Source organism: Oncorhynchus clarkii, chromosome 5 (assembly GCF_045791955.1).
Source record: "Oncorhynchus clarkii lewisi isolate Uvic-CL-2024 chromosome 5, UVic_Ocla_1.0, whole genome shotgun sequence".
Lineage (NCBI taxonomy): Eukaryota > Metazoa > Chordata > Actinopteri > Salmoniformes > Salmonidae > Oncorhynchus > Oncorhynchus clarkii.
The window spans coordinates 24,918,107-24,930,694 of NC_092151.1; the positions used below are offsets into that span (position 1 = coordinate 24,918,107).

The 12,588-nt window shown below is 43.1% G+C and overlaps 1 protein-coding gene across 1 annotated transcript in view; it reads left to right on the forward strand.

Annotated features, from left to right (window-relative positions):
• Positions 1 to 12,588, forward strand: part of LOC139408568 (voltage-dependent N-type calcium channel subunit alpha-1B-like) — a 228,510-nt gene that overhangs the window by 85,420 nt on the left and 130,502 nt on the right. Inside the window, exons 6-8 of the mRNA XM_071152620.1 lie at positions 9,144 to 9,235; positions 9,461 to 9,613; positions 10,632 to 10,819. Coding sequence (XP_071008721.1) covers positions 9,144 to 9,235; positions 9,461 to 9,613; positions 10,632 to 10,819 — 433 coding nt within the window. The remainder of the gene's footprint in view (positions 1 to 9,143; positions 9,236 to 9,460; positions 9,614 to 10,631; positions 10,820 to 12,588) is intronic.

Sequence of the window (12,588 nt, forward strand, 5' to 3'; positions counted from 1 at the left end):
TACATAATTGGGTTTAATGATTTATTTACTAAATACCTAACTAATCACACAGAATTACATGTACACATAATTAATCATAATTTCATTACAAATTACGTCATAAAGGAAAACGTCCCTAGCGGGCGGAACAGATATGACAGCTTGTTACACAAAAGAAAAGGGCTGGGTTTGAGTGAAAGAGCGGGAAGACTGAGGAACAAAGGGCGAAGCTGTGCTATCGTACATCTTATGCATTCTAAATTACCGCCCATTTGGAAAAGGAAAATGCAATAACTATTTACTCTGAGCTGCGCTTCGGTAGGTTGGAGGTAGATGGAAGGCCGTGTTGCCCAACCGAATCCTTTGAAGAATGTCTCTGCTGGTAATTGGATACGTTGTAGTAACGTCGTTGTGTGGTAAACGGGATACTCTGTCTGTTCCTTCCTGACCTTCGTTTGCAGCTGCTGTTGCTAACTCAACGGCTAGGAGGTATCACTTCTGTAGTGAATAAGAGTTCAAAGTTCATACCATTCGCAACCAAAGCTCACGCTGATGTTGGCTTCGTTCTGTAGTTATTATCTGAACCATTCTGACATCGGACCATCGTCCTCACATCCTCGGAACAGGAGGTTACATTGTCGTCAAGGCTTTATATAGGAAGGGAGAGGAGGGCGTGCTTGAAAAGTTTTATAGCCCATGTCCCTTCACAGGGGCAGGCCACTGATTGAGCATAGCCCTACCCTTATGAAAACCCAAATCTCACATTTTAGAAGCTAAAATCACATTTCATCCCATCACGAATATTTCATATTCAAACATTTAAATTGAACAACAATTCCATGTGAATCCGATAACTCTGATGTGTAGACTTTCCACTGTAGAGTTTGTCATCTTATCATTGATGAGAATGTCTCAGATGACAACCGAACTGACATCATATTCATTAAGTACCACTGCATATGTTCAATTGGTCGGATTACCAGAATATAGTTCATTTCCCCCCACCTTCTGATGTTCCAGAATCTCTATTTTAACCAAAGGGGTTTGCAAATGTAACATCAGTTGGGTAGAGAGAGAAAAAAGGGGGGAAGAGGTATTTATTACTGACATAAACCTACCCCCAGGCCAACGTGACAAGGTGCTCTCATTTGTTAACTTCTGTAACCGTAAAAGTCTTTGTTTCATGCATGTTAACATTAGACGCCTCCTCCCTAAGTTTGTTTTATTCACTACTTTAGCACACTCTGACAACCCGGATGTCCTAGCCGTGTCTGAATCCTGGCTTAGGAATACCTCCAAAAACCCTGAAATTTCCAATCCCGAACTATAAAATTTTCCGACAAAATAGAACTGCCAAAGGGGGCGGAGTTGCAATCTACTGCAGAGATAGCCTGCAGAGTTCTGTCTTACTATCCAGGTCTGTGCCCAAACAATTTGAGCTTCTACTTTTAAAAATCCACCTTTCCAGAAACAAGTCTCTCACCGTTGCCACTTGCTATAGACCACCGTCTGCCTCCAGCTATGCCCTGGACACCCTGAATTGATTGCCCCCATCTATCTTCAGAGCTCGTGCTGTTAGGTGACCTAAACTGGGACATGCTTAACACCCTGGCCATCCTACAATCTAAGCTTGATTGCCTCAATCTCACGCAAATTATCAATGAACCTACCAGGTACAACCCCAAATCCGTAAACACAGGCACCCTCATCGATATCATCCTAACCAACCTGCCCACCAAATACACCTCTGCTGTCTTCAACCAGGATCTCAGCGATCACTGCCTCATTGCCTGTGTCTGTAATGTGTCTTCGGTCAAACGACCACCTCTCATCATTGTCAAACGCTCCCTAAAACACTTCAGCGAGCAGGCCTTTCAGCACAAAAACATCCTGTGGCGTACTGGATTCAGGGAAGTTAGGATCAATACACTCAGGGAAGTTAGGATCAATACACACAGGTAGTTAGGAAAGCAAAGGATAGCTTTTTAAAACAGAAATTTGCATCCTGTAGCACAAAGTCCAAAAAGTTCTGGGACACCGTAAAGTCCATGGAGAATAAGAGCACCTCCTCCCAGCTGCCCACTGCACTGAGGCTAGGAAGCACTCACCACAGATAAATCTACGATAATTGGGAATTTCTACTTTTCTACGGCTGGCCATCCTTTCCACCTGGATACCCCTACCCTGGTCAACAGCTCTGCACCCCCCACAGCAACTTGCCCAAACCTCCCCCTTTCTCCTTCACCCAAATCCAGATAGCTGATGTTCTTAAATAGCTGCAAAATCTGGACCCCTACATAGTATAGTCTGAGATTCCAAAAGATTGGAAAGCTGCCGCGGTCATCCCCCTCTTCAAAGGGGGTGACACTCTAGACCCAAACTGCTACAGACCTATATCTATCCTACCCTGCCTTTCTAAGGTCTTCGAAAGCCAAGTTAACAAACAAATCACCAACCATTTTGAATCCCAGCGTACTTTCTCTGCTATGCAATCTGGTTTCCGAGCTGGTCATGGGTGCACCTCAGCCACGCTCAAGGTCCTAAACGATATCATAACCGCCATCGATAAGAGACAATACTGTGCAGCTGTATTCATCGGCCTGGCCAAGGCTTTCGACTCTGTCAATCACCAAATTCTTATCAGCAGACTCAACAGCCTTGGTTTCTCAAATGACTGCCACGCATGGTTCACCAGCTACTTATCAGACAGAGTTCAGTATGTAAAATCGGAGGGCCTGTTGTCCGGACCTCTGGCAGTCTCTATGGGGGTGCCATAGGATTCAATTCTTGGGCCGACTCTCTTCTCTATATACATCAATGATGTCGCTCTTGCTGCTGGTGATTCTCTGATCCACCTCTACGCAGACGACACCATTCTTTATACTTCTGGCCCTTCTTTGGACACTGTGTTAACCAACCTCCAGACGAGCTTCAATGCCATACAACTCTCCTTCCGTGGCCTCCAAAAGCTCATAAATGCAAGTAAAACTAAATGCATGCTCTTCAACCGATCGCTGCCCACACCTGCCCGCCCGTCCAGTATCACTACTCTGGACGGTTCTGACTTAAAATATGTGGACAACTACAAATACCTAGGTGTCTGGTTAGACTGTAAACTCTCCTTCCAGACTCACATTAAGCATCTCCAATCCAAAATTAAATCTAGAATCGGCTTCCTATTTCGCAACATACCCTCGTAAAACTGACTATCCTACCAATCCTTGACTTCGGCAATGTCGTTTACAAAATAGCCTCCAACACTCTACTCAACAAATTGGATGCAGTCTATCACAGTGCCATCTGTTTTGTCACCAAAGCCCCATATACTACCCACCACTGCGACCTGTATGCTCTCTCTGGCTGCCACTCACTTCATATTCGTCGCAGAACCCACTGGCTCCAGGTCATCTATAAGTCTTTGCTAGGTAAAGCCTCGCCTTATCTCATCTCACTGGTCACCATAGCAGCACCCACCCCTAGCACGCTCTCCAGCAGATATATTTCACTTGTCACCCCCAAAGCCAATTTCTCCTTTTGCCGCATTTCCTTCCAGTTCTCTGCTGCCAATGACTGGAACAAACTGCAAAAATCACTGAAGCTGGAGACTCATATCTCCCTCATTAACTTTAAGCACAAGCTGTCAGAGCAGTTCACTGATCACTGCACCTGTACATAGCCCATCTGTAAATAGCCCATCCAACTACCTCATCCCCATACTGTTATTTATTTATTTATTTATTTTGCTCCTTTGCACCCCAGTATCTCTCCTTGTACATTCATCTCCTGCACATCTATCACTCCAGTGTTTAATTGCTATATTGTAATTTCTTCTCCACTATGGCCTATTTATTGCCTTACCTCCCTTATCCTACCTCATTTGCACACACTGTATATATACTTTTTCTATTGTGTTATTGACTGTATGTTTGTTTATTCCATGTGTAACTCTGTGTTGTTGTTTGTGTCGCACTGCTTTGCTTTATCTTGGCCAGGTCGCAGTTGTAAATGAGAACTTGTTCTCAACTGGCCTACCTGGTTACATAAACCTGAAATAAATAAAAACTAATTCCAGCATGAATGTATCGAATGCACACAGCAATAAATTCTCGTTTAGATTTATCTTTTTATTAATCTGCTATTATGGCAAAATATGTGGAAGGAGCAGAATGAACTTCATCTTTTATCCTCCACAGTAACAATGATGCTGGCAACTCGTTCTGTATTTCGGGGCTCATAAGTGTGGCATTGCGAGGTAGCTAATTAAGCCTGTTTTGTATTTCTGAGTCATACTTTAAGATGACGAGTTAGTTATGTGCGAAACAATGTGGTTGAGCAAGCAGAGGAGGGGTCCCGCGAGTGCACAGGCCAGTCAAGAGTGGAATTTAAACTTTAGAGCTTGCAAGTGTGACTTTAAGCAGCAAAACATCATTTGCACAGATCAACACCCCCCAAAAATTTTCCACAGTACATATAGATAGAACTGTAAGCAAAGAAATGCTTGAATCGTCCACCAGCAATAGTCACTTGTCAATGTCAAGTTTTCGCTCTCAATTTCTCCAATTGTTCTCTCTCATGTCTGGGAAACGTTGGGTTTGGATTTCAGGCTGGTGGGGGGCAAAGTTAACGATGGGTGCGTGTCTAGAAGCCTTAGATTGGTCACTGGAGTGATGGAAGAACTAACAAATTCATGCCCTTGGTCAGTCCAGTGTTGTGATTGGCTATTACGAGCATTCTGCTTGTAATGCATTGCAGAGGCGTCTGTTTGGAAACCCAGCAGCATGATAACCAAATTAATTGGGAAATAAAACCTAATAGGTATACTATACCTTGTAGAATCTACTTGCTAAAGTTAGCTAGCTAACGTGCCAGCAACATTCGTCTGTAAAACGAATAGCAGAGTCAGTTCTAGCAAACACCGTAAACCGAGTCCCCTAATTAGACGCAGGATCGAATATTTAGGACTCACACACACACACACACACAAACAGCACATGGGGATTTTGAATTAAGGGATAATCTGCTGCGTGCTACAGTTTATCCAGTACATAACCAATCCCAAATAATAATTGTAAACTGACATATGATAAACCAGCTAAACTCAGGTTAATCACGTGTCAGAATCAGCTTTATTCGCCATATACGTTTGCATGTACAGGATTTTGACTCTGAAATGGTGCTGCCACAATAAACAGAATATACAGACGATAAACAGAATATACAGACAAAGGGTTCATAGTGTACATACTGTATGTGGGTCTGGAAATTCTGCATTTACAGTGCATTCGGAAAGTATTCAGACCCCTTGACTTTTTACAACAGGTTTAGATTTTTTTGCAAATTTGTACAAATTAAAAAACAGCAACCTTATTTACATAAGTATTCAGACCCTTTGCAATGAGACTCGAAATTGAGCTCAGATGCATCATGTTTCCATTGATCATCTTTGAATTGTTTCTACAACTTGATTGAAGTTCACTTGCGGTAAATTCAATTGATTGGACATGATTTGGAAAGGCACACACCTATCTATATAAGGTCCCACAGGTGACAGTGCATGTCAGAGCAAAAACCAAACTATGACGTCAAAGGAGTTGACCACAGAGCTCCATATTTTTTTAATTTCCCAATGATGGAGACCATTGTGCTTTTGGAAACTTTCAACAACCTAGAAATAGTTTTATTCTCTTCCCCAGATATATGCCTCATCACAATTCTTTATCTGAGATCTACAGACATTTCCTTGGACTGTATAGTATAGTTTCTGCTCTGACATGCACTGCCAACTGTGGAACATGTCCAAACAATTGAATTGGCCACAGATGGACTCCAATCAAGTTGCAGTAACTTCTCAAGGATGATCAAAGGAAATTGGATGCACCTGATCTCAATTTGGACTGTTGCAGCAAAGAGATGTGAATACTTATGTAAATTAGATTATTAGATTAGATTAAAATTGGTATTTTTGGAAACCGATTTGTCAGATTTTTACACCTTTATTTAATCTTTATTTAACTAGGCAAGTCAGTTAAAGAACACATTCTTATTTTCAATGACAGCCTAGGAACAGTAGGTTAACTGCCTTGTTCAGAGGCAGAACAACAGATTTTTACCTTGTCAGCTCAGGGAGTCAATCTTGCAACATTACAGTTAACTAGTCCAACGCTCTAACCACCTGCCTCTCATTTCACTCCACGAGGAGCCTGCCTGTTACGCAAATGCAGTAGAAGCCAAGGTAAGTTGCTAGCTAGCATTAAACTTATCTTATAAAAAACAATCAATCAATCATAATCACTAGTTAACTACACATGGTTGGTGATATTACTAGTTTATCTAGCGTGTCCTGCGTTGCATATGTGGTGCGTATTTGCGAAAAAGGACTGTCCTTGCTCCGCTGTCCTTGCTCCAATGTGTACATAAACATCAATTATTTTCTTAAATCAATACACAGAAGTATATATTTTTAAACCTGCATATTTAGCTAAATGAAATCCAGGTTAGCAGGTAATATTAACCAGTTGAAATTGTGTCACTTCTCTTGCGTTCATTGCACGCAGAGTCAGTGTATATGCAACAGTTTGGGCCGCCTAATTTGCCAGAATTTTACGTAATTATGACATAACATTGAAGATTATGCAATGTAACAGGAATATTTAGACTTATGGATGCCACCCATTAGATAAAATACGGAACGGTTCCGTATTTCACTGAAAGAATAAATGTCTTGTTTTCGAGATGATAGTTTCCAGATTTGACCATATTAATGGCCTAAGGCTCGTATTTCTGTGTGTTATTATGTTATAACTAAGTCTATGATTTGATAGAGCAGTCTGACTGAGCGATGGTAGGCACCAGCAGGCTCGTAAGCATTCATTCAAACAGCACTTTCGTGTGTTTTGCCAGCAGCTCTTTGCTGTGCTTCAAGCATTGCACTGTATATGATTTCAAGCCCATCAACTCCCAAGATTAGGCTGGTGTAACCAATGTGAAATGGCTAGCTAGCAGGGTGCGCGCTAATAGCGTTTCAAACGTCACTTGCTCTGAGACTTGGAGTAGTTATTCCCCTTGCTCTGCATGGGTAACGCTGCTTCGAGGGTGACTGTTGTCGATGTGTTCCTGGTTCGAGCCCAGGTAGGGGCGAGGAGAGGGATGGAAGCTATACTGTTACACTGGCAATACTAAAGTGCTTATAAGAACATCCACAGGTATGTGAAATACAAATGGTATAGAAAGAAATAGTCCTATAATTCCTATAATAACTACAACCTAAAACTTCTTACCTGGGAATATTGAAGACTCATGTTAAAACTAACCACCAGCTTTCATATGTTCTCATGTTCTGAGCAAGGAACTTAAACATTATCTTTCTTACATGGGACATATTGCACTTTTACTTTCTTCTCCAACACTTTGTTTTTGCATTATTTAAACCAAATTGAACATGTTTCATTATTTATTTGAGGCTAAATTGATTTTATTGATGTATTATATTAAGTTAAAATAAGTGTTCATTCAGTATTGTTGTAATTGTCATTATTACAAATATATATATATTTTTAAATCGTCCGATTAATCGGCATCGGCTTGTTTTGGTCCTCCAATAATCGGTATCGGCGTTGAAAAATCATAATCGGTCGACCTCTATTATTGGCATCCTTGGTAAAGATGAGCAAAAAATACTATATATTGTATGCTAAAAATTTGAAATATTATTTTATACTAATGCAATTGCTTTGAGAAAAATATTTTGTAATTAAAAATAATCAAAAACATTATTGCCACCCCTGTGACCAATACTCTTGCAACCTCCCCTTGCGAGGATAACGACACTGAGCCTTTTGTTTCATGAGATTGGAGAAGACATTGGGAAGGATCTTAGACCATTCCGCCATACAGAAGCTTACCAGATCCTTGATATCCTTCGTCTGCTCTTATGGACTGCCCCCATCAATTTAAACCACGTATATGAATTGCTGTTCTAGTCCAGAGACTGAGATGGCCATTGCAAAATGTTTATTTTTGTGGTGAATTAACAATTTCTTTGTGGATTTTGGTTAGTGCTTGGGGTTACTGTCTTGCTTGAAGATCCACCTGCGGCCTAGTGTCAGCCTCCTGGTAGAGGCAAAAAAGGTATTTGGCGAAAAATGTCCTAGGTACTTGTTAAAGTTCATGATGCTGTGGACCTTAACAAGTGCTCCAGGACCAGTGGAAGCAAAATAGCCCCATAACATCAAAGATCCACCACCATATTTTATCATAGGTTTGATGTACTTTTCTGCATATGCTTCTGTTTTTTTTAATGCTGAACTCAACAGTGGTGTGAGTGGCCAAAGAAATCTAGTTTCATGTCATCTGACCATAACACAGCCTGGAGTTCTGTTTGATAAACAGCATTGGCACTTGGATTGGAACCGTTGCTATGGTCAGATGACATGAAAAAAAGCTTGCACACCAGTGGTGGATTTAGCATTGAAAGCAGAAGGCCATCTCAGTCTGCCAACATGAAACCCATTTAAAACCTGTGGTTTGAATTGAAGAGGTCAGTCCTTAGACGAAGGATATCAAGGATCTGTAAAGATTCTGTATTAGCATCCCTCCCAACGTGTACTACAATTTCAGAAAACATTATAGAAAAAGTCTCGGCGTCATTATCCTTGCAACCGGTGCCAGTAATGAACTTTTAAATGTTTTATTTGGTAATACTTGTTGAACAAAATCTCTTTATCTGAGCAATTGTATTAGCATAAGATCATATAATTTCCCAATTTTTGGGGAGCATACAGTATAGCTCAGTATTATTATTTATTTTATTCAGTCTTTTTTGCTCATCTTTGTCAATGGTGCCAATAATTCTGGACCCGATTGTATTTCTGTCTCTCTCCCGCAGTGTGTGATGTTTTTCAGTATGTTTTAGTGCAGCACTTAGTTGTCCCCCCCATCCATGTGCTTCTGCTTATAATGCAGCCAGCCAGCTGTGGCTCTGTGACTGAGAGCTACACCACACACACACACACACACACACACACAAGGACCTGCTGCTGCTCTACTGTCCTTACTGACAGAGAGAGAAAGTGGTGAAGATACCTTGCCCTGAGTGTACTGTTTTACGTGCCTCTTATGAATGCACCCACCTGACTCTCTTCTCGTTGTCATGTATGTGTCTCCAGGATCCTGGCCACGGTGGGCTCAGACTTTGACCTGAGGACTCTGCGAGCGGTGAGAGTACTAAGACCACTCAAACTGGTGTCTGGCATCCCCAGTAAGTCACTGACATCAACAACAGGTTACTTAGTGTGCACCATCATATTACTGTAGCATTAATACAATATGGAAGATTTGTATACAGATCATGCATTTCTAAACACACAAACACAAACGGACTTATTAAGTATGACATATCTTATCTTACATGGTCAACATATGGCACCTTTCTCTCCCTTCACCCCCCCATCTCTCTTCCTTCCCAATCCATCTCTCTCCACAGGTCTTCAGGTGGTTTTGAAGTCTATCATGAAGGCCATGGTGCCTCTGCTCCAGATAGGCATGCTGCTCTTCTTCGCCATACTCATGTTTGCCATCATCGGAGTGGAGTTCTACATGGGCAAGTTCCACTCCACCTGCTTCACTGTGGACACTGGTGAGTGCTGACACACACACACACGCACACACACACACACACACACACACACACACACACACACACACACACACACACACACACACACACACACACACACACACACACACACACACACACAGACAAACACACACAGTAGGTTATGGAAACACAACACACAGTACCAAGTTTTAGGCCTCCCTTGTCTACATTTTGATAGCCTTTTATAGACAGATTTTGATAGATCACCTCTCAAGGTTGGATAAATAAGTGTCCATCAATAAGGAGTTGATGGAGCTGAAATAGATAGATATTCTCCCACTGGAGTCAATGTGTTGATAAAAATGGATCTGATAGAAAACAGTTCCTGTATGCATACTTTATGCCATCAGTGTCAATGGAGGGTGTGAGTTGATCATAGTGTTGACGGCTCTACCAGCTGGAGGTTGTGTGTGTGTGTTTGACCCTCTGTGTGGTGGTGGTGTGAGAGGTCTTGACAGCCTGCTAATGTATGTGTGTGTGTGTACATGTGAGTTATTTTAGTAAAGAACAGTGGGGTAACAAATCAGCTCAAGGCACTGGTAACATCTCCCCAGCTGCACGTTGCTGTGTGTGTGATTCGTCAGCAGGTGTGCACTGAGTGCATGTTAGTGAGTGTGTGTGTGTACCATATTTTAAGCTCACTTAATCTGCCAGTGTGTTTGTTTTACTGTATGTGTTGTAATTACAGTAACTCACTCTCTCCCTCCCCCTCTCCCCTGTGCCCCCCCCCACCCCACCCTACCTTCCCCTCCTCCCTCCCTCACCCCATCTCTCCCTGTTCTTTTTCTATCCCTCTCTCCCTACCACTCCCCCTCCCTCTTCCCCCTACCACTCCCCCTCCCCCTCCCTCCCCCTCTCTCTTCCCCCTACCACTCTCCCTACCACTCCCCCTCCCTACCCCTCTCTCTTCCCCCTACCACTCCCCCTCCCTCCCCCTCTCTCTCCCCACCCCCACTCTCCCCTCTCTCTCCCTTCTTTCTCTTCTCCCCCCATCCAGGAGAGCGAGCAGCAGCGTTCCCCTGTGGTACGGAGGCCCCAGCCAGGATGTGTCCTAATGGTACAGAGTGTACAGAGTATTGGATCGGCCCCAACTACGGCATCACCAACTTTGACAACATCCTGTTTGCCGTGCTCACCGTCTTCCAGTGCATCACCATGGAGGGATGGGTGGACATCCTCTACAATGTAAGACCTCTGTCTTTCATTATTTCGTTCTCTCTCTCCATCTGTCTCTCTTTTACGCTTTCTCCAAGAACAATGTCACCTCTATAGGGTTACAAAATTCAGTCAACTCTCCCAAAATTCTCAGGTTTTTCAGAAATCCTGGTTGGAGAATTCTGGATATCCTACCTGATTCTGTGAATGTTTCAACCAGGTTTTCTGGAAAACTGGCACACTTGGGAAAGATACTGGAATTTTGCAACCCTACACACACATTACTTTTCCACTTATTGTAAACTAAGAGCTAACACATCCCACACTTTCCTTCTCTCTCACGGTTTCTCTCCCTATATTCTATTGGGTATATAGTGAGTGCATGTCTGTGTATAGAAAACATGGAGAGAAAGAGAGCTACTAGAGGTTTATTTGACTGAGTAGCAAACGTGAGAATGCTAATCATTGACTACAGCTCAGCGTTCAACACCATAGTGTCCTCAAACCTCATCACTAACCCCTCTGCAACTCGGTCCTGTACTTCCTGATGGGCCGCCCCCAGGTGGTAAGGGTAGGTAACAACACATCTGCCACGCTGATCCTCAACACGGGGGACCCTCGAGTGCGTGCTCAGTCTCCTCCTGTACTCCCTGTTCACCTATGACTGCATGGCCAAGCACGACTCCCAACAACATTAAGTTTGCCGACGACACAACAGTAGTAGGCCTGATCACCGACAACGAGGAGACAGCCGATAGTGAGGAGGTCAGAGACCTGGCAGTGTGGTGCCAGGATAACAACCTCTCCCTCAACGTGATCAAGACAAAGGAGATGATTGTGGACTACAGGAAAAGGATGACCGAGCACGCTCCCATTCTCATCGACGGGGCTGTAGTGGAGCAGGTGTCCACATCACCAACAAACTAACATGGTCCAAACACACCAAGACAGTTGTGAAGAGGGCACGACAAAGCTGATTTCCCCTCAGGAGACTGAAAAGATTTGGCATGCGCCCTCAGATCCTCAAAAAGTTCTACAGCTGCACCATCGAGAGCATCATCACCTGGTATGGCAACTGCTTGGCCTCCGACCGCAAGGCACTACAGAGGGTAGTTTGTATTGCCCAGTACATCATTGGGGCCAAGCTACCTGCCATCCAGGACCTCTATACCAGGTGGTGTTAGATGAAGGCCCTAAAAACTGTCAAAGACTCCAGCCACCCTAGTCATAGACTGTTCTCTCTGCTACTGCACGGCAAGCAGTACTGGAGCGCAAAGTCTAGGTCCAAGAGGCTTCTTTACAGCTTCTACCCCCAAGCCATAAGACTCCTGAACAGCTAACCAAATGGCTACCGGTACTATTTGCATTGACCCCCCCCCCCCCCCCCCCCCATTTTTACACTGCTGCTACTGTTTATTTTCTATGCATAGTTACTCTACCTCTACCTACAATGTACATGTTACCTCAATTACCTTGACTAACCTGTTCCCCCGCACATTCACTCTGACTTCAGTTTATTCTTCTTCAAACTACATTGTTGGTTAAGGTCTTGTAAGTAAGCACATATGACAAATAACATTTAATTTGAACAGAACTGAGGATCTGGAGGTAGCATACGTGTCTGCTGTGCTGCTGTGTGTGTATGTGCACTGAATCTCACACACACAAACAAACCTACCTACAGCTGGGGAGATGTTACCAGTGCCTTGAGTTTCCAGTGTGTTTCCATTATGTACGTTTGTGTGTGTGTTTAAATTAGAGAGTTTAATAGTCACATGTACAGGGTTGCAGATGTAATT